At 42.9% G+C, this 20,651-nt stretch overlaps 1 protein-coding gene across 1 annotated transcript in view; it reads right to left on the bottom strand.

Annotated features, from left to right (window-relative positions):
• Positions 1-12,258: 12,258 nt before the first annotated feature.
• Positions 12,259-20,651, bottom strand: part of LOC114046986 (disabled homolog 2-interacting protein-like) — a 52,026-nt gene continuing 43,633 nt past the window's right edge. The window contains exons 12-13 of the mRNA XM_027867629.1: positions 17,528-17,598; positions 12,259-14,254 (exon numbers count right to left, since the gene is read on the bottom strand). Of these exons, the coding sequence (XP_027723430.1) occupies positions 14,245-14,254; positions 17,528-17,598 (81 nt within the window). The 3' untranslated portion in view covers positions 12,259-14,244. The remainder of the gene's footprint in view (positions 14,255-17,527; positions 17,599-20,651) is intronic.

The raw sequence follows: 20,651 nt of genomic DNA, 5'->3' as shown, positions 1-20,651 counted from the left end.
CTAAAGGTCACAGCAGAATGGGCTAGGAACTGGGTGAACTTGGTAGGAGTGGCCTTGGGAGGAATAGAAGATGATCACAGATATGGGGGTGAAGGCAAAAGTATAAATATGCTACTTTCAACTAAAGTGGTGAGCTTGGAGGACTGAAATTGAATAACTATTATAATAGGAGTTAGATTGATGGGGCCTTCTCTGTAAGAATAAGTGAATCAGTAGAGCACTTGTGGAATTAATTCACTCCAAAGTTAAAAATGGGATTGGTAATGTTAGTGTTTGGAGTGTTCTTCTGTGAAGTCTCCTTCTAGATATGTTGCTACTGTTATTACTTCTCCTTAAAGATGAGAGTGGGATTCTGACTATCATATGGCAGTCCATCCCAGTGTATGCTATTGCTGATTCCCCTTAATCCCCTTAATCAACTCATCCATCCATCTATCTGTAAGGGTGGGAATTTTCACTTTGACACCAATTAATATAATCACAGTAGGCACAAACACCTTAACTACATCAATTAAAAGAGCAAATTAGGTATTGAAGAACTTGCCTATAATTTCATCACAATGTATGGACAAGCCCCTAATAAGTTTGGAAGGAGGCAGATGATACATAAGAACTCGTTTGTGGTTGGCTGAGAAGACTGAGTCATATTTCTTGGGCTACATATAAAAATAGCAAGTCAGTTGAGCAGTGAGTCAGTCAAGTGTTAAATCAGAAAGTTGGAACCAAAACACTGAGAGGCAATAATAGCCGTTGGCAGGGGAGTGAGGGAGAAGAGCTCTCTCTCCCCCTTCCTTTTCCCCTCCACACATGGTATTGACCACATTATTGGAGAAATTGGACCAGTAGGAGAAAACAGCTAGGAACAGAGAAAGATATACTGAGGGCAAATAGTCAGGAAATAAAGATTTATAGGGGGTACAGAGCCAAGATGGTGGAGTAAAAGCAGTGACTTGCTTGAGCTCTCCCCCAACCCTCTCCAAATACCTGTAAAAAATGGCTCTAAACAAATTCTAGAACAGCAGAACCCACAAAAAGAGAGAGTGAAACAAATTTCCAGCCCAAGACAACCTAGATGGTTGATTGGAAAGGTCTATCACGCTGAGATGGGAGAGGAATGCAATTTTGCATGGGTGCGCAGGCAAACCAGGCCTCAGCAAACCTCAGAAGACTGAATCATGGGCTGCTGTGGCAGTTTCCAGACTTCTCAACCCACAAACCCAAAGACAGCTTAGAAGGTCAGTAGGAAAAGTCTGTCTGACCATGGTGAGAGAGAAGTTTGGTCCCAGCCCCAGTGTGGGGCTGTACCCAGAGCTTCCAGTCCACAGACAGGGTGAATCAAATGGCTGATCAGAGGGGGATTTCAGGGGTCTCTTTGCTGGTGCTAAGGCAGGAATCTCTTGTTTTGCCCGTGCTAGGATCTGGGTCACAGTACTGGGTGGTTGTCCCGGGGTGAGGAGGAGCACTGGTGTAGTGGAGCTTGTAGTGGTGGTGGAGAGGGAATACTCCTCACAGTTCCAAGGCAGAAAAGAGTGCTTGTGGTCACTCATAGATCAGAGCACAGACCAGGAAAGGAGTAAACACCTCTCCTTTGATCATACCACCTTGGAAGAATGGGAAATTTATAGGTCCCTAGAAGGATCTCTGAAAATAGCTGCACAAAACGTCTGAAGCTTGGGACAGTACATTCTCCACACTGGAAACAGACTCCTACCTTAACAAAGAGTTTAAAACTGAAGTAATTGGCTGGGAACATGAACAAACAATGCAAAAAAAGTCAGACCATAGAATCTTTCTTTGGTGACAAAGAAGATCAAAACATACAACCAGAAGAAGACAACAAAGTCAAAGCTCCTACATCCAAAACCTCCAAGAAAAATATGAATTGGTCCCAGGCCATGGAAGAGCTCAAAAAATATTTTGAGAAGCAAGTAAGAGAAATAGAGCAAAAACTGGGAAAAGAAATGAGAGTGATGCAAGAAAATCACGAAAAACAAGTCAACAGCTTGCTAAAGGAGACCCAAAAAAATACTGAAGAAAATAACACCTTAAAAAATAGCTTAGTGGCAGCTAGGTGATGCAGTGGATAGAGCACTGGCTCTGGAGTCAGGAGGACCTGAGTTCAAATCCGGCCTCTAACTCACTAGCTGTGTGACCCTGGGCAAGTCACTTAACCCCGATTACCTTGCAAAAAAAAAATAGCTTAACCCAAATGGCAAAAGAGGTCCAAAAAGGCAATGAGGAGAAGAATGCCTTCAAAAGCAGAACTGGCCAAATGGAAAACGAAGTCCAAAAGCTCACTGAAGAAAATATTTCCTTAAAAATCAGAATAGAGCAAATGGAAGCTAGTGACTTTATGAGAAATCAAGACATTATAAATTAAAAAAAAGAATGAAAAAAATAGAAAACAATGTGAAATATCTCATTGGAAAAACAACTGACCTGGAAAATAGATCCAGGAGAGGGAATTTAAAAATTATTGGACTATCTGAAAGCCATGATCAAAAAAAGAGCCTAGACATAATCTTTCAATAAATTATCAAGGAAAACTGCCCTGATATTCTAGAACCAGATGGAAAAATAGAAATTGAAAGAATCTATCAATCACCTCCTGAAAGAGATCCCCAAAGGAAAACTCCTAGGAATATTGTAGCCATATTCCAGAGTTCTCAGGTGAAGGAGAAAATATTGCAAGCAACCAGAAAGAAACAATTGAAGTATTGTGGAAACACAATCAGGATAACATAAGATTTAGTAGCTTCTACATTCAAGGACCAGAGGTCTTGGAATATAATATTCCGGAGGTCAAAGGAGATAGGATTCCAACCAAGAATCACCTTCCCAGCAAAAGTGAGTATAATCCTTCAGGGGAAAAAATGGTCATTCAGTGAAATAGAGGACTTTCAAGCATTCTTGATGAAAAGACCAGAGCTGAATAGAAAATCTGACTTTCAAATACAAGGCTCAAGAGAAGTATGAAGAGGTAAATAGGAATCATAAGGGACTTATTAAGGTTGAACTGTTTACATTCCTGCATGGAAAGATGACATTTGTAACTCATGAGACCTTTGTCAGTATTAGGGTAGTTGGAGGGGAAAAATTTTTATATATAAATATATATATATACCTATAATTTTTTTCAGATATATGTATATATATGGGGGGGTGGGCACAGGGTGAGTTGAAGATGAAAGGATGATATCTGGAGAATAAAATTAAGGGGTGAGAGAGGATTATACTGGGAGTAGGAAAAAGGGAGAGGTAGAATTATCTCACATAAAACAGACAAAAGGCTTTTACAGTGGAGAGGAAATGGGGGAAGATGAGAGGGAATGAGTGAATCTTATTCTCATTGGATTTGGCTTAAGGAGGGAATAACATACACACTCAATTGGGTATGGAAATCTATCTTACCCTATAGGAAAATAGGAGGGAAGGGGATAAGAGAGCAGGGGGATGATAGAAGGGAGGGCAGATTGGGGGAGGAGGTAATCAGAAGAAAACACTTCTAAGGAGGGACAGGGTCAAAAGAGAGAATAGAATAAATGGAGGGTGGGGTAGGATGAAGGGAAATATAGTTAGTTTTTCACAACACGACTACTATGGAAGTGTTTTGTATGTTGATACATGTTTAACCTGTATCAAGTTGCTTTCCTTCTCAATGAGGGTGGGTGGGGAGGGAGGAAGGGAGAAAATTTGGAACCCAAAGTTCTAAAAACAAATGTTAAAAATTGTTTTCACATGCAACTGGGAAATGAGATATACAGGCAATGGGGTATAGAAATCTATCCTGCCCTATAGGAAAATAAAAGGGGAAGGGGATACGAGAAGGGGGGGAGATAGATAAGAAGGCAGATTAGGAGAAGGGGTAATCAGAATGCACACCATCTTGGGGTGAAGGGAGGGATGAGCTGGGGAGAAAATTTGGAACTCAGGATCTTGTGGAAGTGAATGTTGAAAACTAAAAATAAATAAATTAATAAGAAAAAAAATATTTATAAAGCACTTACTATGTTCCAGGCAAGTTGCTCAGCACTGGGCATACAAATAAAGGTATAAGACAGCCCTTTCTCTCAAGGGACTCAGAATCTAATGGGGGAAACAGCATGAAAACAATTATATACAAGATAAATTGGAGATAGTAGAGGGAGAACACTAGCATTAGGGGAAATCAAAAAAGTCTACTTATAGAAAATGAGATTTTATCTGAGACTTGAAGGAAGTCAGAGAAATCAGGAGGTGAAGATGAAGAAGGAGAACATTCCAGCCATGAGGGACAGCCATTGAAAATACCCAGAGTTAGAAGATGGAGTGTCTTGTTTGAAAGACGGCAAGGAGGCCTGGGTCACTGGATCACAGAATACATGAGGCAAAGGAGTGGTAGTTGGGGGGTGGGGCATAAGATGTAAGAAGACTGAAAAAATAAGAGGGGGTCCAGGTTATGAATGGTTTTGAGTGTCAAACAGAGTTTTATATTTGAGCTTGGAGGTAACAAGAAATGGCTGGAGCTGATTGAATGCAGGGGCGGGGAGTGGTGACATGGTCAAGACCCACATTTTTGGAATATTTGATGGCTGAATGGAGCATGTAGTAGAGTGGGGAGAGACTTGAAGCAGAGAGACCAACCAGAAAACTACTTAAACAGTTCAGTCAGAAGATGATGAGGGGCTGTACCAGGATGTTGACAGTATTGGATAAGAGAAGGGGGCATATACAGAAGATGTTATGCAGGTAAAATTGACAAGACTGAACAATAGATGGGATATGGGGAGTGAGAGAGGGGGTGAGGAACAGAGAATAACACCTAGGTTTTGAGCCTGGGTGACTGGGAGGATAGTGGTACCCTCAACAGTAATAGCGAAGTTTGGAAGGGGAAAGTGTTTATGGGAAAAGACAATGAGTTCATTTTTGGACACATTGAGTTTAAGATGTATAGAGCATTCAGTTCAAGATGTCTAACAGATAGTTGGAGATGTAATTCTGAAGTTTGGGAGAGTAGTTAGGAATGAATAAGTAGAAATGAGAGTCATCAGCAGAGATTACAAATGAATCCATGAGAAATGATGAGATCACCATGTGAAAAAGAGGGTGAAGAAATGAGAATTCAAGGCAGAGCTTTGAGAGAAGCTCACCTTTAGCAGGTGCAATCTGGATGAAGGTCCAGCAAAGGATACTGAGAAAGAGTGGTCAGACAGGTAGGAGAAACAGGATAGGATAGTAGCATAAAAACCTAGAGAGAAGACAATATTAAGGAGAAGAGATTGACAATGCCAAAGACTACAAAAGAATTCAAGAAGGATGAGGATTTTAAAAAGACTATTCATTAGATCTGACTATTAAAAGATCACTGATAACTTTGAAGAGAGAAGTTTTGATTGAATGATGACTGTAGAGAATTAAGAAGAGAGTGAAAGGAAAAGAAATGGAGGTATAGATTATCAATGGCTTTCTCAAGGAATTTCACCATAAAAGGGAGAAGAGATAGGGGATGATAGTAAGTAGGGGATGGATAGATCCAGTGAAGGGTTTTTGAGGATGAGGGAGACACATGAGTATGTTTGTAGGTAATAGGAAAACAGCAAGTAGACAAAGAGACATTAAAGATAAGTGAGAGAGTAAGGGTGATGGAGGAGGTAATCTGCTAGAGAAGAAAGGATGGAATTGGATCACATATACACATGAAAGGCTTTGCCTTGGCAAGGAGAAGAGCTACCTCTTCATGTGACACAGTGGTGGAAGAGATAGTGGCAGAAAGTATCTGGGTGATGAGATGAGGATGAGGGAAGAAGAGGGATCTAATGGCTTCATTTTTTTTTCATTGAAATATGAGTCAAGATTCTTAGTTGAGATGGTGTGGGATACTGAGCCATAGAAGGTGTAAGAAGAGATGAAAAGCATTGGTAGAAACACTGTGGTAAGTGGGATAGTAAGTTAATCAGGGAAGTATAAAAAGATTGCCTTGCAGTAGGGAGGACCCAATTGAGGTTATATAACATATAAACATATATAAATCTGTAGGAGATCCAATCAGCATGGTTTCATGATTTTCTTTAGCTGCATTCAGTAAGTAGCAGCAAAAACAGCAGTTGGTGGGAGTGATCTAAGGTTGAGGTTTGGCAGAGCAAGTTCAGTGATATGAAAAGGGGGAAAGGGTTTGATAGAATAGGACAGAGTAGAGTTGAACTAATTCACCAACAGGTCAAGATGAAGAAGGAAGGAGAGTGGATCTAGTGTAGAAGTGATGACCTGGGAAAGAACTGAGAGGTTGAGGGATGGGAGGTCATGGTGTGGATGAAGAACAGAGTTTGGGATTGCAAGGCAGAGTTAGAGGTATAATGACAATAGATTATGATCAGATAGGAGAATTTCAGGGTTCATGAATGTGGTGATGGCAAGATCAATGATATGGTCCTTTTTGTGTATGGCTCAGGTAGGCTGGAGGAATAGGTCATGTGAAATGAGGAAGTTGAAGAACTGGGAATTTAGGGTATTTGAGGGAGTATCAATATGTATGTTGAAGTTTCTTAGCACGAAGGCATACACTGAACTCATAGAGGAAAGAAGGCGAGGGTCCTAGAGGTTGGTAGATAACAACTAATAGATTTTAATTGGATGATAGATATGGTTTCTTAGTCATTGAGGAATGAAGGTTCAACAAAAGGAGAGATAACATCTCTATTCTCCCACCTCTAATTTGGAAGATGAAAAGGAAAAAGTTGAAGGGGAAGGGAAGCTGCCCTGTCCCTCACGTAGCATCCATGGGTCTATGAGTACGTGGCATCTATGTTCCTTTTGAATTTATTCTTTCCTGATTTTAGACAAATAAGTGTCCCAAGGTAAGGATGACCATGTGACCTGGTGAAGTTTGGGAGATCCAGAAGTCACATTGCTGCCTGGATGAAGTAGCAGTTGTTGCTAGAACAGTAATGGCCAACAATAGATGAAGTACCAGCACATGGAAGTGGAAAGATAGTCACCTTAATATGGTGACAACTTTAGGGAAAGACATATTCTGCCTCTCCCAATCCCCATCAATGTCAGAGAAAAGTGCTAGCTATGAACTCAACTGAGGCACTGGCTCTCAGAGTCCAGCAGAGAGCTTCATATAGCAGGAGATTTATGAGGACTCTCTGAAGGGAAAATTTTTTTTTCTAGTAAGTAGGAGCTGTGAGGTAATCCTTTGCTACATCTGTTCTCTGCACATATGATTTACTATCATTGTACTTTAATTTTAAGCCAACTTTACCCAGGGACTTTGTGTGTACAAGGGGTTAGTGTGCCCCAAACCTTGGGGGAAAATTTTTTTTAACTAACTGTTCTTGTGTACCATCTCAGTAAAAAGAGCTTTGCTAAAAACTAATTGAGGCTTTTGGCTGATAATCAATGGGAAACACACTAGTGGGGGCTCATGAGGGACAGTATTAGAAATGCTAGCCCCTTGTGGTTATTCTTAGAAGGGAGGGAGTAAGTAGTAGTTAGCTTCTAGGGACTTCCAAGCCATAAGTGATGGTTTAGGTTGGGGAGAACGACCCCAGAGGTGGTGATACATATCCATTATTCTCTCCTTCCCCTTCCAGCCTTCCTTCCCTCACTTCCTCTTTTTCTCTTCTGTCCCTGTTTAAATATGACTACAGTGAGGGATGTGGGTCAAGGTGTAGAACCCCATCCTGAATGTATTCAGCTTGTCTTATTTTCTAACCTCATCAACCTTGCCTCTCCTTTCCTCCATTCTTGCTGTTCCTGCTGCCATTTCCCTTGCCTTGACTGAACCATTAGGGCTCACTTTCACACAGATTTGTGAAGCATCTAAAATTATCTAATGGCATGATAATGTCCAATATTCCCATGTGACAGAATGAGGAATTTGAGGTCCCAAGTAGGGAAGGGGTTCCCAAGGTCATAAAGTGAGTCTGGGGCAAAGCAAGGACTAGAAAGCCAGGTCTCCTCACTTACAGGGCAGTGCTCTGTCCATCACACCAGGGTGCTTCCCCTGTATCAAACCAAGTCATGTTTTGGGTCTTTTCTCCCCTGTTTAGACCACAAGGGAGGCGTCTTGTTTCATTCATCTTTGCGCTCTCCAGTGTAGACTACAGGACTTTTCATGGAGCAGGCATTCATAAGTGTTTGACTAAGGGTGAACATTTTTACAACTGAGCTTCCAGCATCGAGTGCATGGTTTGAAGTGCGTTAGGAGTTTTCTATCTGAACCACAAATACACCTTAGCTCAAAACTAGCTCTAGTCACTCCTTAAAGTCATCAATTCACTTCTTGGAACATGGGAAAGGAATCATAAACTTTAGAGATGGGAAAGATCATAGAAGTCATTTAGTCCAACCTTTTAATTTTACAGATGAGGGAAATGAGGTTCTGAGAAGTTAGGTGGTCAAGGTCATACAGCTGGGCTAGGATTTGAACCCAGGTCCTCTGACATCCAATTGAATGCTCTGTCCAATCTATCATGCTGCCTCTCTAGGAGTTCCCTTTGGCAGGATTATAGTATTGCTTTGTGACTTCAGTTGGGCCTCTGAAAACCATTCTAATCCTCAATGCTGGAATTTCCTGTAGCCCATGAGGAAGGATAGAGTGATGACATCCCATCCTGCCATTCTAAAACCCATAGGTATTACATTTCTGTCTCATCCCCTGAAGAGATGTTAGGGAGGTAAAATCCTGTAGAAAACTACCTGCTGATAGGGACAGTATAGTGGACTTGTGAATAGATGGCATCTCAAGGGAAATGGCCTCGGAGAATTCACTAACACACTTCATATTAATTAACAGGGTCACATTTGTAGTTAGGTTGTAGGGATGGGAGAAATTGAGTTTGCAGTAGTAACAGCCAAGAGCCCTGCTAGCTTCTGCCCTGGTCAGAGCCCATCTGGAGTTCTGTTTTCACTTCTAAGGGCATTCTTGAAAGTCTTCAAGAAAAGGCTGGGTTGGGAGAGTGAGGGGATCAGAGACTAAGCCACTGAAGATCGATTGAAAGATGAAGATGTTTAGGCTGAAGAAGAAAAGACTTAGGAGGCAAATGAGACCAGAATTGGTAAGCTCTGGCCCTAGGGCAGAGGCTGCTTCTTTGCCCTGTATGATACTTCCTTTTGGGTGTGGCCAGCCCTTGGTCCACTGCTCTGGAGAGCTGGGGGTGTAGTGTTGAGTGTCAGAAGCCTCCTAATGTTTCCTGGTCTTGACTGGGACAAAGGAAGATAACAAATTTCATTTCTAATATTTGTTGCTTTGATAGGGAGCAGCATCTACCTGGGAGCTTTTAAGAGGCCCTCCCTTGGTAACAAATCTGCAAACACTTAAGTGCACCTGAGCATTCTAAATGACCCCCTGCTGCCTCTTTCTACAAAGTGATGCATCCTTTTGTTCAGGAAATAACCCCCAGGCGAGGGAATCTGTTTTGTGAATTCTGGTTTGCTACCTGGTGGGTTTTGTGGAAACGTCAACACCCCAGCTCAGAAATGGCAGCCAGCAATTCCTCAAGAGTTCTTGAAGCCAAGTAAAGGCCTTCCAGTAGGTAACTGCAAGGGACACTTGCATATGGTATCACATTCCAGATTGGCAGGCTTGCTGTTCCTGAAACTCTGCACTCAGTGCCCAACATCTGTGCTTTTGTAGTGTCTTCCCCCATACCCAGATTCTCTCCCTCCTCAGCTGCTCCCTCTTAAAACTGCTTGCTTTCTTCAAGGGTCAACTCACATGCCATTTTCCTTATCCTCTCAGGAGTTAGTACTCAACCTCCTGTTTACAGGTTGTATCCCATCAGTATAGTGCAAACTTTTTGAGATCAAGGACTGTTTTCTTTTTGTCTTTTTATCCCCAGCACCTAGTAAAGTGCCTTGCATAATATTTGTTAGATTAGAAAGAGAAGCCTTGTTGATGGCCCGTCTCCCTTTCTTAAGCCTCCTCCCTTAGCCAGAGGCCCTCCATTCCATTCTTCCCCCACTCTCCCACACACTCAAATTCCAGCTCTGGTCTTCTCTCTGCAGCTCCTCTCAACACTCCCCTAAGTTTGGTGATCCTTCATAGCAGCGTAAGCATGGAAGACCACCTTTGGATTTTGAGCCTGATACTAGATAACAAAACTCAGTACTGGTGGTCACTGCATGCATGACCTTGGCAAGCTTTCTCCTTTCCGGATCCCACTTTGCTCTTCAATAAAGTGGTGTGTAAAGGAGGGAGTTGGATTAAATGATCTCTGTGATCACTTCCAACTCCAGATACTGCATCTATATTTAATCTAGAACCCATAAGATTAAAAAAAAAAGAATAAATTTTTTATGATCTTTTCAGGTATAATGGAAAGGCTGATAGTGGAGGTGTTTATCAAAACATGAAGTTGACTGAATTCGTGTGCCTTGGCTTCACTAGAGCCACAGGATAGGAAAGACTGGCAAGTGATTGTCACAGGGTTTAGAGTTGAAAGGACACTTGAGATCAATATAGGTCATAAGTGTAGACGCAGACCTAGAAAGGACATAAAAGATCATCTAATCCAGCTTCCTCATTTTGCAGATGTCTGGCCCAGACAGACCATGGGCCTTGCCCAATGTTCCACAAGCAGTAGAGTTGGAATCTGCATCCAAATCACCCAACTCCTAATTTGATGCTTTTTCCCCCTATAACACACCAACCATTTTGTAAAAAGGGAAATTGGGGTGTAGAAAAGGGAAGTTATTTCCTTCTTGTCACTAATGAGAAAGGGGGGGAGGGAGAGAGAGAGAGAGAGAGAGAGAGAGAGAGTTAGAGTTCATCCAATGGACTGGAGAGTTTGGCTTAAAATAGCTAAATAAATCTTTAATATTTCTAATTGTAAATGTACATAAATTGCACAGCCACATGGAATTTCTGAACACCAACACCTTTCTCTGTACAATATTACATAGTTTAAAAGTCAAGACTGGAGAAACTCCAGGCAACAGTTCAACTTTTTGCTTTTTTTAAACTTTTTTTTTCCTTTTCACATACTTACAAAATGGAGGTGAGCCTGTTTTCATTTTTTCTTTATAAGAGTCTCTAGAAAACAGAGTGAGGCTGGGCTTCAGCAAATAGACAGAGGGAAGGAAAGAGGTATATCTTAGGAGTTGGCGAGATGCTCTGTGGGGATTTAGGGTTGTGGAAGGTGACATCTTCACCATATCTTCTGAGAAGTTGGAGAAAGGATGGTCATTCACAAGAAATTAGGCAGTTAACTGAGAAGAAAAATTAAGCCCCTGTCCCCTTCAAATGACCTTGGAAAATGCGATGATTTCTCGTTTATTTTTGGCTTATCAACAGCAGGGTCTCCAGGGACAATCTGTTCTTCATCTGAGCTCTGTAAAAACCACTGGTGAGGGGTGGGGAGGTGTTTGCAGCAGTTGGGCCCAATAGCTCTCATAGGGCAGGGACCATTTATTTAGCTCTACCATGGCTGGTGGGAGAGAACATTTTGGGCTCTCCTGCCTTCCTCTTAGCTGGAGGTATTTGGTTCCTTGGGGATATTTTTTGGTTAGGTGTGTTGCTAACCTCTGCCATGGTCCTAGGACCCTTCATGGAGGCCATCGATGACTCATGGGGGAACAGCAGCGTCCTATCCGACAGGTCTGGAAGAAGAGGTTGATTTCCCTGGGTAAGGTTCAGTTTCATTTGGCTTCCTCCAGCCCTACCCAAAACTGGCATACCAGTTTCTCTACATCTGACCTCCTGGAAGGGAGGATGAGTAGGAGCTCTTCAGATTAAGAGGACTCACCTGGGCCATGCCAGGAAGGCCTGGTAAGTCCAAGACTCTTAGGACCATGACTCCTGAGGAAATATTCCTGTGGGGATGGGGCCTGTGGCTGTGATTGTCAGTGCTATGTGACAGCCCCTCAGATGGTGCCTTATCCTGAAAAGGCAAAAGCATGGCCCTTCACAGAGCAGATTGGGTCCATTCCCCCAGTTAAGCTCTCCCGGAACCAAATTTAAAAAAAAAAAAAAAAAGCTAGATCCTATTTTCAGCAATATTCTGATAACCCGGGGAAAATCTTTTTGTTCCAATCCCATAAATTACCAATCCTAGGAGTTTAGTGCTAGGACCTCAGAGGTTATCTCTTCCAACCTCTTCATTTTATAGATGAAGAAACTGAGGCCTAGAGAAGAAAAGTGACTTTCTCAGTCACACAGCTAGTTAAGGGGGCAGAGCTGGGATTCAAACTCAAGTTTCTTGATTCTAAATCTGGAACTTCCCACTATACCACAGCTGTCTCCAATCAACTCAAACTTAAAAAAAAAAATCCCAACCCTCCTACTGCTCCTCAACTCTGTTTTTTTTTAAATGAGGGAAAATAAAAAATAAAATTCCAAGTCATTCTACAAGCAGCTGCCCAATCCTGTCTGCAAGGCAGCACCAGGCGCGAATCACTATATACAGCTGATAGTGAAATAGTTACATTACAATCAAACACCGAGAGAACATTTACAAAAAAAGTTGTCAGACTTGCATTAAGATAAAAATCGGTGGACAGTCTGTACACTTTACAGTTTTTGCACCAGATAAGGCTCTCGCCATAGAGAGCATTAGAATGAGCGAGCAGGTGACAAATGTTATATATAGTGGTCTTCAGTCCCTTGTTGACTTTCTCCCTGGCTGTGGGGACTTGGTCCCCAGTATTGCTATGAGACACACATTTCAGAAACAGAAACTGGGGGTAGAGGAGGTGGGGAAGAAGATAAATCTTTTCTATTTTTTGAAAACAAAAGGAAAAAAAGAAATGGAGTGCTTATAAATATGGGTATAGAGGACCAGTCTGTAATTGGTAACTAAATATTATGATGGGCAGGAAATTAAAAACAAAAGCCCCCGCCTAAGGGTGTCTGAGTTCCCCACATCTGGCATGGTTTCTCAGATGTATAGGTAGGGCCAAACTCAGTGGCTTGAGGTCCCCCTGTAGGATGAACGGGGTAAAGAGGCAGTGAAGGGCAAAGACAGGGGACAAGGATGCTATTCAACTTCCAACTCAATCAGCAACTCCCCTCTTCACACAGGGCTGAATTTCTTCCCACAAAGTTCACCCAAAGACTCTTGTTTATTGGAGAGCTTCCCCCCAACCCAGAATCTCCTGGGGAGTTGGGGAATGGGGAAGCACATCTCCACCCCTAATGCTTATTTCCGATCATCTCATCTTCTAACTAGACTACCATCCATCACAGGATGAGCCTCTCCAGCCCTGACCAAATGAAATGGAATTAAATCAGTTTCATGGAAACATTCCCCCAAGGATCTCTGCTCCTTCCCCAAGCCACCATTTTGGCAGAAATCTATTGGTGGATTTGAGTCTTGGAGGAATTTGGAAATGGTAGTTTCTGCTCCTAATGGTCAAGAGTACCCTGTTATTCCTAACCTTCCTGCTACATGGATTTTCAGTGGCCTTTCTGAGGGATGCTTTGTCTTGATTTCAGGCCCTTCTCCAAAGCTAGCTGATTTAGTTAGTAGGGAGAGTACTCAGAGCCTGCTCCCTGCTCTACCACCTGAATTCTGATTTGGGAAAGGGGGGTGGTGGTCTGACCACATCAGGAATGCAAAAGGCATTCACAGCTTGGGGAAGGGGAAAAAAAGCAGAGATTTCTAGGGACCCAGCATGCCAGCCCTAACTGGAATAATTGAGGTCCTGGGGAAAATTAAGTTGGAGGGGAAGAGTTGAGGTTTTTCACCTTCTCTTTGGCTGGTTTCTTGGACCAGCCTCTGCAAGGATATGACAAAGAGAGACCTGGTCTGCAGCATGGAGTTTGTGGGCACTGAGTTGGCACTGGCAACTTGGCTCTGGCTAGAGGCAGGACTCAGTGCTCCATCCACACCCCCTCATTGGTGGACCTGTTCAATATGACTGCTCAGTTGAGCCCCCTAATATGGGTCAAAAAAGATCTCTTCCCAACCCTGCCTCCAAAGAGCTGTCCTGGCTAGACTTTCTCTGACACAGGATGGAAGGGGACAGCACCAGAAGATCCTGACTTTGAACCACAACACACAAGAAAAGTAAAAACAAGAACAAAAAGCCAGCCCTGGCCCTGGACGTGTGGGTCCCATGGGTCCGGGACGGGGTGGGGAGCAGGAGAAAGAGCACAGTCCGGACTGGCCAGCGGGCTGTGTGCACGGGGGGCCTGCCGGCTCCTTGCTGCTGTTCCTGTTGGGTGATCATGTTTAACATCCTTCAGGGCTCTTAATTCCCATGTAGTGCGTGCGCTCAATTTAAAGGGCCTGTATTCCAGAAAACGAGCGGGTTTTGTTTCTAATGCATACTGTGAAAGGAAAAAAAATTACAATTACCAATCTCCTCCTGGGCCTCTCCAGTACTATGATTATTATTTACATCATTAATTATTTCTCTTCTCCAGTTAGCTCATGGCTCACATACTCCCTGTAAGAACCTCTTAAATAAAGCTGGTGGGCAGAGGAACACTCTCTGGGACTCACTTAGACTTCCTCCAAGAAATACATTATGGCCCTTCATGTAGAACATTAAAAAGGGATACTACTTTTCCTGGGGCTTGAAGACCCACTTTTGGGCTTCCTTATAGGATAGCCCAAAGTCTGGAGTCAAGGGCATACATAGGGTTAACAGGTAGAAGGAACCTTAAGAGATCAAAGTATCACAAGGGACCTCAGAGACCAACTGATTCAACCTTTTCATTTTATAGACAAGGAAACTGAAGAGAAATTGTGACTTGCCCAAGGTCACCTAGGTAGTGAGAGCTAACAATTTGAACTCAGGTCTTGGAATCACAGATTTAGAGCTGGAAGGGGCCTTCAAGGTCATCTAGTTCCACCTCCTTATTTGACAGAAGAGATGAATAGGGCCAGAGACATTAAATTCCTTGCCCAAGGTTGCACAAATAGTAAGTGGCTCTCGACTCCAGATTCTGCAGTCTTTTCCCTACTCCATCCACTTCCTTTTCATCTGCCTCCAGGATACTGTTCCAGGAATGTATGTCACTGGAATAAAAGTGAAAAAGGGCCTTAGAGACCTGATTCAACCCATGCAGTTAATAGATGAAGAGTCCCAGAGACAAGGAGGGATTTGCCCGAGGTCGCAAAGCTAACAAGTAGGAGAGCAAAGATTTTAGCCCAGGACCTCTGACACGACTGTACTGTTTCCCAGGAAGCAGCTTTCCTTTTGTGGCTTTCAGGTCTTCACAAACTGGAATAAAATTTTTTAAAAGTGCTAAATTTCCTTGTGTGGGGTCTATTTAACCAGCGGTAGGAGGAAAAAAAAAGTCAGCATGGATGGGAGGAAAACAGGACAGGAGATGAAATAAATCTTCTTTCTTTGTTCCCCTTGCCAAGAGTGTCTGAGCCAACTTTCCACCTCGGTTTACTGTAGGTCAGTTAAATCAGCCTTGGCCTGAGAGGCCTTTAGTGAAGGCTATGCTCCACAGTGGATTCACGGGTAGACTTAAAAAAAGGCTAATAAGTTATCACAGAAGCCTACAACACTGGGTGGGGTCTGGAGTCTCGGGAACTTGGGTTAGGGGGAGTCAGAAGGGGTATGGGAGCTTTCCCCCTTTCCTATTTGATTGGAAGGGATGAGTCACTTCCTTTACATGCTTTCTTCCATAGTTCTCTCTAGTAGTTGACCTTCATTATAGCCTCCTAGTATAACTAAAAACAAAACAACAACAAAAATCCAGTTGTTACTGGAGTAAGGACAAAGGGTAATAAGTCTCTGGCTGGGCCTTTCCCCTCCCTGCTCCCCTTCCATATCACACATGATAGATACTATGGCAACCTCTATCAAGGAGAAACCTTTGAAAGACTCCAAAGGGGGATGGGTTGTCTCAGGAGGTCCTTATCACTAAAACTCTTCAAGCAGAGACTGGATGATGACTTAAGAAAGTGAAGAGAGGTTCAGAGATTAAATAAGATGATATGGAAGGTCCCTTCCAACTTTAACACTCCTCTGGACTTTTTATGGTTTGGCCAAAGGCCCAAAGAGGTCAAGGATCATCAAATTTTGGACCCAAGGGTACCCGGAAGGGATCTTAGACATTTTTACATGCATTGGTAGAGGCGAATGAGGGAGTAGGTTTGCCTACTATGGATCTGTGCTCTTGGTATCTTGGAGCAAACTCAAAGAAATCATTAAATGTCCTTGTGTGGGGTCTATTTGGAGACCAACTTTAAGGAGAGGGGAAAGAAAACAGGATGGAGACATGGGGAACAGGGCTAGAAGTGAAGAACTCTATTTGCTGCTTCCTTTTCAGCTCAGTGGGAACCACAGAGGTAGACGCTCCACTGGGTGGGTAGCTCTTCAGGAGCCCCCTCCTATATGAAAGTACCAATTCCCCCACAGAGGAAAGGAGCACACTGTCCTCCAAGCTTTTAAAAGCAGAGGGGAGAGGCTTAAAAGTTCTTCATCCTGGAAAAGAGAACTTGGGGTAGGTGGGATGGGGGTGGGGAAGCATAATTATTGTCTCCAACAGTCTGAAGACCTACCACATGGAAGAAGGATTAGACTTATTTGGCCTGGCCCCTGAGGGAAGAACTGGAAATACTAGGGGGGAAAGCTACAGAATGGCAGATTTGGGCTCACCAGAACTTTCTAACAATCAGAACTCTTCAGCAATGGAATGGATTGCCTCAATAGATAGTAATTTCCCTATCGCAAGCAGAGGATATGTGCTTACTTCTCAGGGATGTGGTAAAGGGTATTCCCGTTAAGGTATGGGTTGGACTAGGTAGCCTCTGGGGTCCCTTCCAACTCTGCAATCCTATGGGCTTATCTTTCGTGAACTGTCTTCCATTTTAGGGCTATTCTGCCTAAAATAACTAGGACCCACCTTCTAAAATCAAAGCACTCTTCCCTGGGCAGTGCTAGAGCAATACTGATCTGGGGGAGGTGGGGGAGGGGGCAGTCTTGGGGGTGGGGTTGCAGTGAATCTTGATTTCTTTACCCTCTCTCTCCCTTACAGAAATTAACCGAAGCATTATCAGCCCCTGTGAGAATCTGGAGATTTGTCCAGCTCAAGAAGAAAAAGGGAATTGGTTTAAACATTTACACATCAAAAAAAAATCCACCAACAGTGACACTTTGCAGTTTGGTTTTCTGGTATTTTTTTTTTCCAAATATAACATTTTTTTCCCTTAGGCCATACAACTCCCACATATGTCTTTTTTTTTCCACCTTCCCCCAAACACACGGGCTTTAGCTTCTTGGGGAGGGGAGAGGAGAGGGAGGAGGCAGTGCCTTCTGCCCCCCAGTGCATCAGTCACACACGCTGGCTCCTATCCCGGCTGGCCTGGTGTCTTGGGGGGAGGGAGGGGAGAGATGAACCATTGTCTGAAGTGGCTGTCGCTCCTGCTGCCCCCGGTGCATTGGGCTGGAGATCTTGGGGTTTTTATTTCTATATTTTACTTCTGTCTCCTCCTCCCCCCGGGCCCAGCGGCAGTGGCAGCGCTCCTCCTCCCTCCGAGTGAGTTAACAATTGCTGCTGTTTCTGAATTCGCCATTCTCTGTAATCTGCAATTTGGTTGGGTTTGTGGGGGAGATGCCGTTACGGGTCTGCATGCTGTACCTCTCTTTCAGCTGGGTCAGGGCGCTCATGAGGCGTGCATTGGCTGCATCCAGTGAGGCGATGCGTTTTTCCTGTGAATGACAGAGTAGCCGAGGGAGGAGTCACTGGGGAGGGGTGGGCTTGGAATACTGGCTCCTTCCCAATGTTCCCCGATATGGCCTGGCTTTAGCTCAACAGGCCTATAGGTTTCTAAGTAGGTTCAACTTTTTCAACTCAACTTTTCCATCCCAGGGTTGGGGAGGTCAGGGAAAAGAAATGAAATTATAACTCATCTCTGAAGTGGTCTGTTCACTCATTGATCTACAGAATGTTAGTGATGTAGGGCACCTTTAAAACAAAACACCTTTAGACAACTCCAAAACTAAGCAGTCAATCTCACCCAATTCATAGATGAGGAAACCAAGGCACACAATGGGCGAGGGAGTTGTTCAAGGTCACATAGCCAGTTAATGGCTAGTTAAAGGCTTTGAACCTAGTTACTGATGAATTCAAATCAAACGTTCTTTCCATTAGTCTATGGTGCCTTTCAATTCTTTTTGGGCATTCTGTCTGACTACTCCTTCTCAGACTCCTTTGATGACTCATCACCTGTATTATGTCCCTTAACTATGAGTATTCTCCAAGGCTCTGTTCTGGATCTTCTTCTAACTGTATATTCTCTTGATGACCTCATCAGCACCCACGGATTTAATTATCATCTCTATGCAGATGGCTTCACACATCTATATATCTAGCCCCAGTTTCTTCCCTAAATGTCACTCCTGCATCACCAATGGTGTCCCACAATTACCTATTGGCCGTTGCAAACTAGATGTCCTGAAGACATCTCAAGCTCAACATCTTAAAACTGAACTCATTATCTTTCTTCCCTCTTCACCTCACCCCTCTCTTCTCTATTTCTTTCAAAGGCACCACCATTCCCCCAGTGTCCCAGGCTGTAACCTCAGCCTTATCATCTTCTCACTCTCTCTTATGCCATATAGACAACCAGTTGCCAAATCTTGCTATTTCTTTCTTCACAATAATTCTTGAATCTGACTCCTTTTTTTCCCACTCACACTGCCTTAGTTAAGACCCTTACTACCTCTCACCGAGATTACTGCAACAGCCTCCTAATTAGTCTACCTGCTTTGTCTCATCACTTCAGTTTATCCTCCATAGTGCTGCCAAAGTGATTTTCCTTATGTGAAAATCTATCCATATCATTCCCCAATTTAAGAAATTTCGGTGACTCCCTTTTGTTTCTAGGATAAAAAATAAACACCTCTGTTTAGCTTTGAAAGGCCTTTACAAGCTTCATTTCTAACTTCACTGGCTGGCCCCTAAACTCCCCTTTGTGTGTGCACTCCGTAACTTAGCCAAGACGGCCTTTTCTGTTCCTCCTATATTATACTCCATCTCCCTTCTCAGTGCCTTTGCACTGGTCATTCCACATGCCTGGAATGCCCTCCATCCTTACTTCTGCTTCACTGACTCCCTCTCTTCTTTTGTGATTCAACTCACATGTCATCTTTCCTAATCCCTTCAAATACTAGGGACTTTCCTCCCAAACTACCTGGCCTCTCCCAAACTATCTGGTGTTTATTTAAATTTATTCTCTTAAATTTATTATTAAAATTATTAAATTTATTCTGTATATAGTGACAGATGTCTTTATTGTCTTCCCCGTTAGAATGTAAGCTCTTTGAGAGTAGGACCCACTAGGATGGGTTGGAGTGAGTCTTGATTTTTTTGCTCTCTCTCTAGCTTACAGAGGTTAGGGACTGGGGGATTATCAGTTCATTCATTTTATCTCTATCCCTAGTGCCTAGCACAGTGCCTGCCACATAGTAGGTACTTAATAAATGCCTGTTAGTTGATTGTTCTATCTCACAATAATATTATCTAACGCAAATTTTGTTGTTTGATCTATGAGAATATCATGGAAAACTGTAAAATGCTTTCCTGAAATTAAGATATCTATGGCATTCCCCAATCAAATACCCTAGCAAAAAAGCGAATAAGGATCTAGACTGGCATGATACGTCTTAGTGAATTCAAACTGACTCCTAACGATCCCTATATTCCTTTCTAGTAAACAGTAACAAACCATATTGAATATACTTTCTAGGTTCTGTGAATCAACACGGAACTTAACAATAGCTCATCTTTAGGCTCCTGATCCCTCCAATAGTGGCTCTGAAATAACCCAAGTCCTCTTCCCCACTACTCTAAGATAGAATGTCTGAGCCAGGAAAGACACATTAATGTTCAGCCACTAGCTACTCTCTTAATTTCCTTAATAACCTGGGTCTAAGTCCTCTAATTTTAAGAAGTTTTTATTTCCTATCAATCTATAACCTGCCACCAAGAAGTGCTATAAATGCTTTCATTCAAGTCACAGATAAAAACATTTTGAAGAGAAGGGGTTCACAGAACCCCTGGGACACTGCACTAGAGACTTCCTTATGGGTTGACAATTATTCATCCATTTATCACCACTCTTTGGATCCAGTCATTCAAACAGTTCCGAATTCACCTATCACCCAGTCCATACATCTCTCTATACTCCCTCCTAAAGCTCCCTCCCCCCCAACCACATTCCTCTGATCACAGTCGCAATCTAGTCACCAGTTAAAAACGGAAATGAGATTACTCTGACATGACTTATTCTTTTTTTTTTTGGCTAGGCAATGGGGTTAAGTGACTTGCCCAGGGTTCACACAGCTAGTAAGTGTTATATGTTTTGAATTCAGGTCCTCCTGAATCCAGGGCCAGTGCTCCATCCACTGCACCACCTAGCTGCCCCTGACATGACTTATTCTTGATAAACCAATGCTGGCTCCTAGTGATTACCCTTCCCATTACTAAGTGTTTAGAAACCATTTGTGAATAATGCAATCTAGAATGCTGCCAGGAAATTCACCAATCTATAGTTTGAAAAATCTACCTCCCTCCCTCCCTCCCTCCCTCTCTTTTTCGCTCAAACTGGAACAATATATCTTAATAATAGTACTCACATTTATATTGTCCTTTATAAAGTACTTTCTTCATAGCAAACCATAAGGTAGACAGTGCAAATATATTTTTTCCCATTTTAAAGATGAGGAAACCAAGTCCTACAAAGATGAAGTGATTTCTCCAA

Source organism: Vombatus ursinus, unplaced genomic scaffold, assembly GCF_900497805.2.
Source record: "Vombatus ursinus unplaced genomic scaffold, bare-nosed wombat genome assembly UNPS02014786.1, whole genome shotgun sequence".
Taxonomy (NCBI): Eukaryota; Metazoa; Chordata; class Mammalia; order Diprotodontia; family Vombatidae; genus Vombatus; species Vombatus ursinus.
The sequence above is the reverse complement of the archived record's forward strand: the minus strand, read 5'-3'. Positions and strand labels throughout refer to the sequence as shown.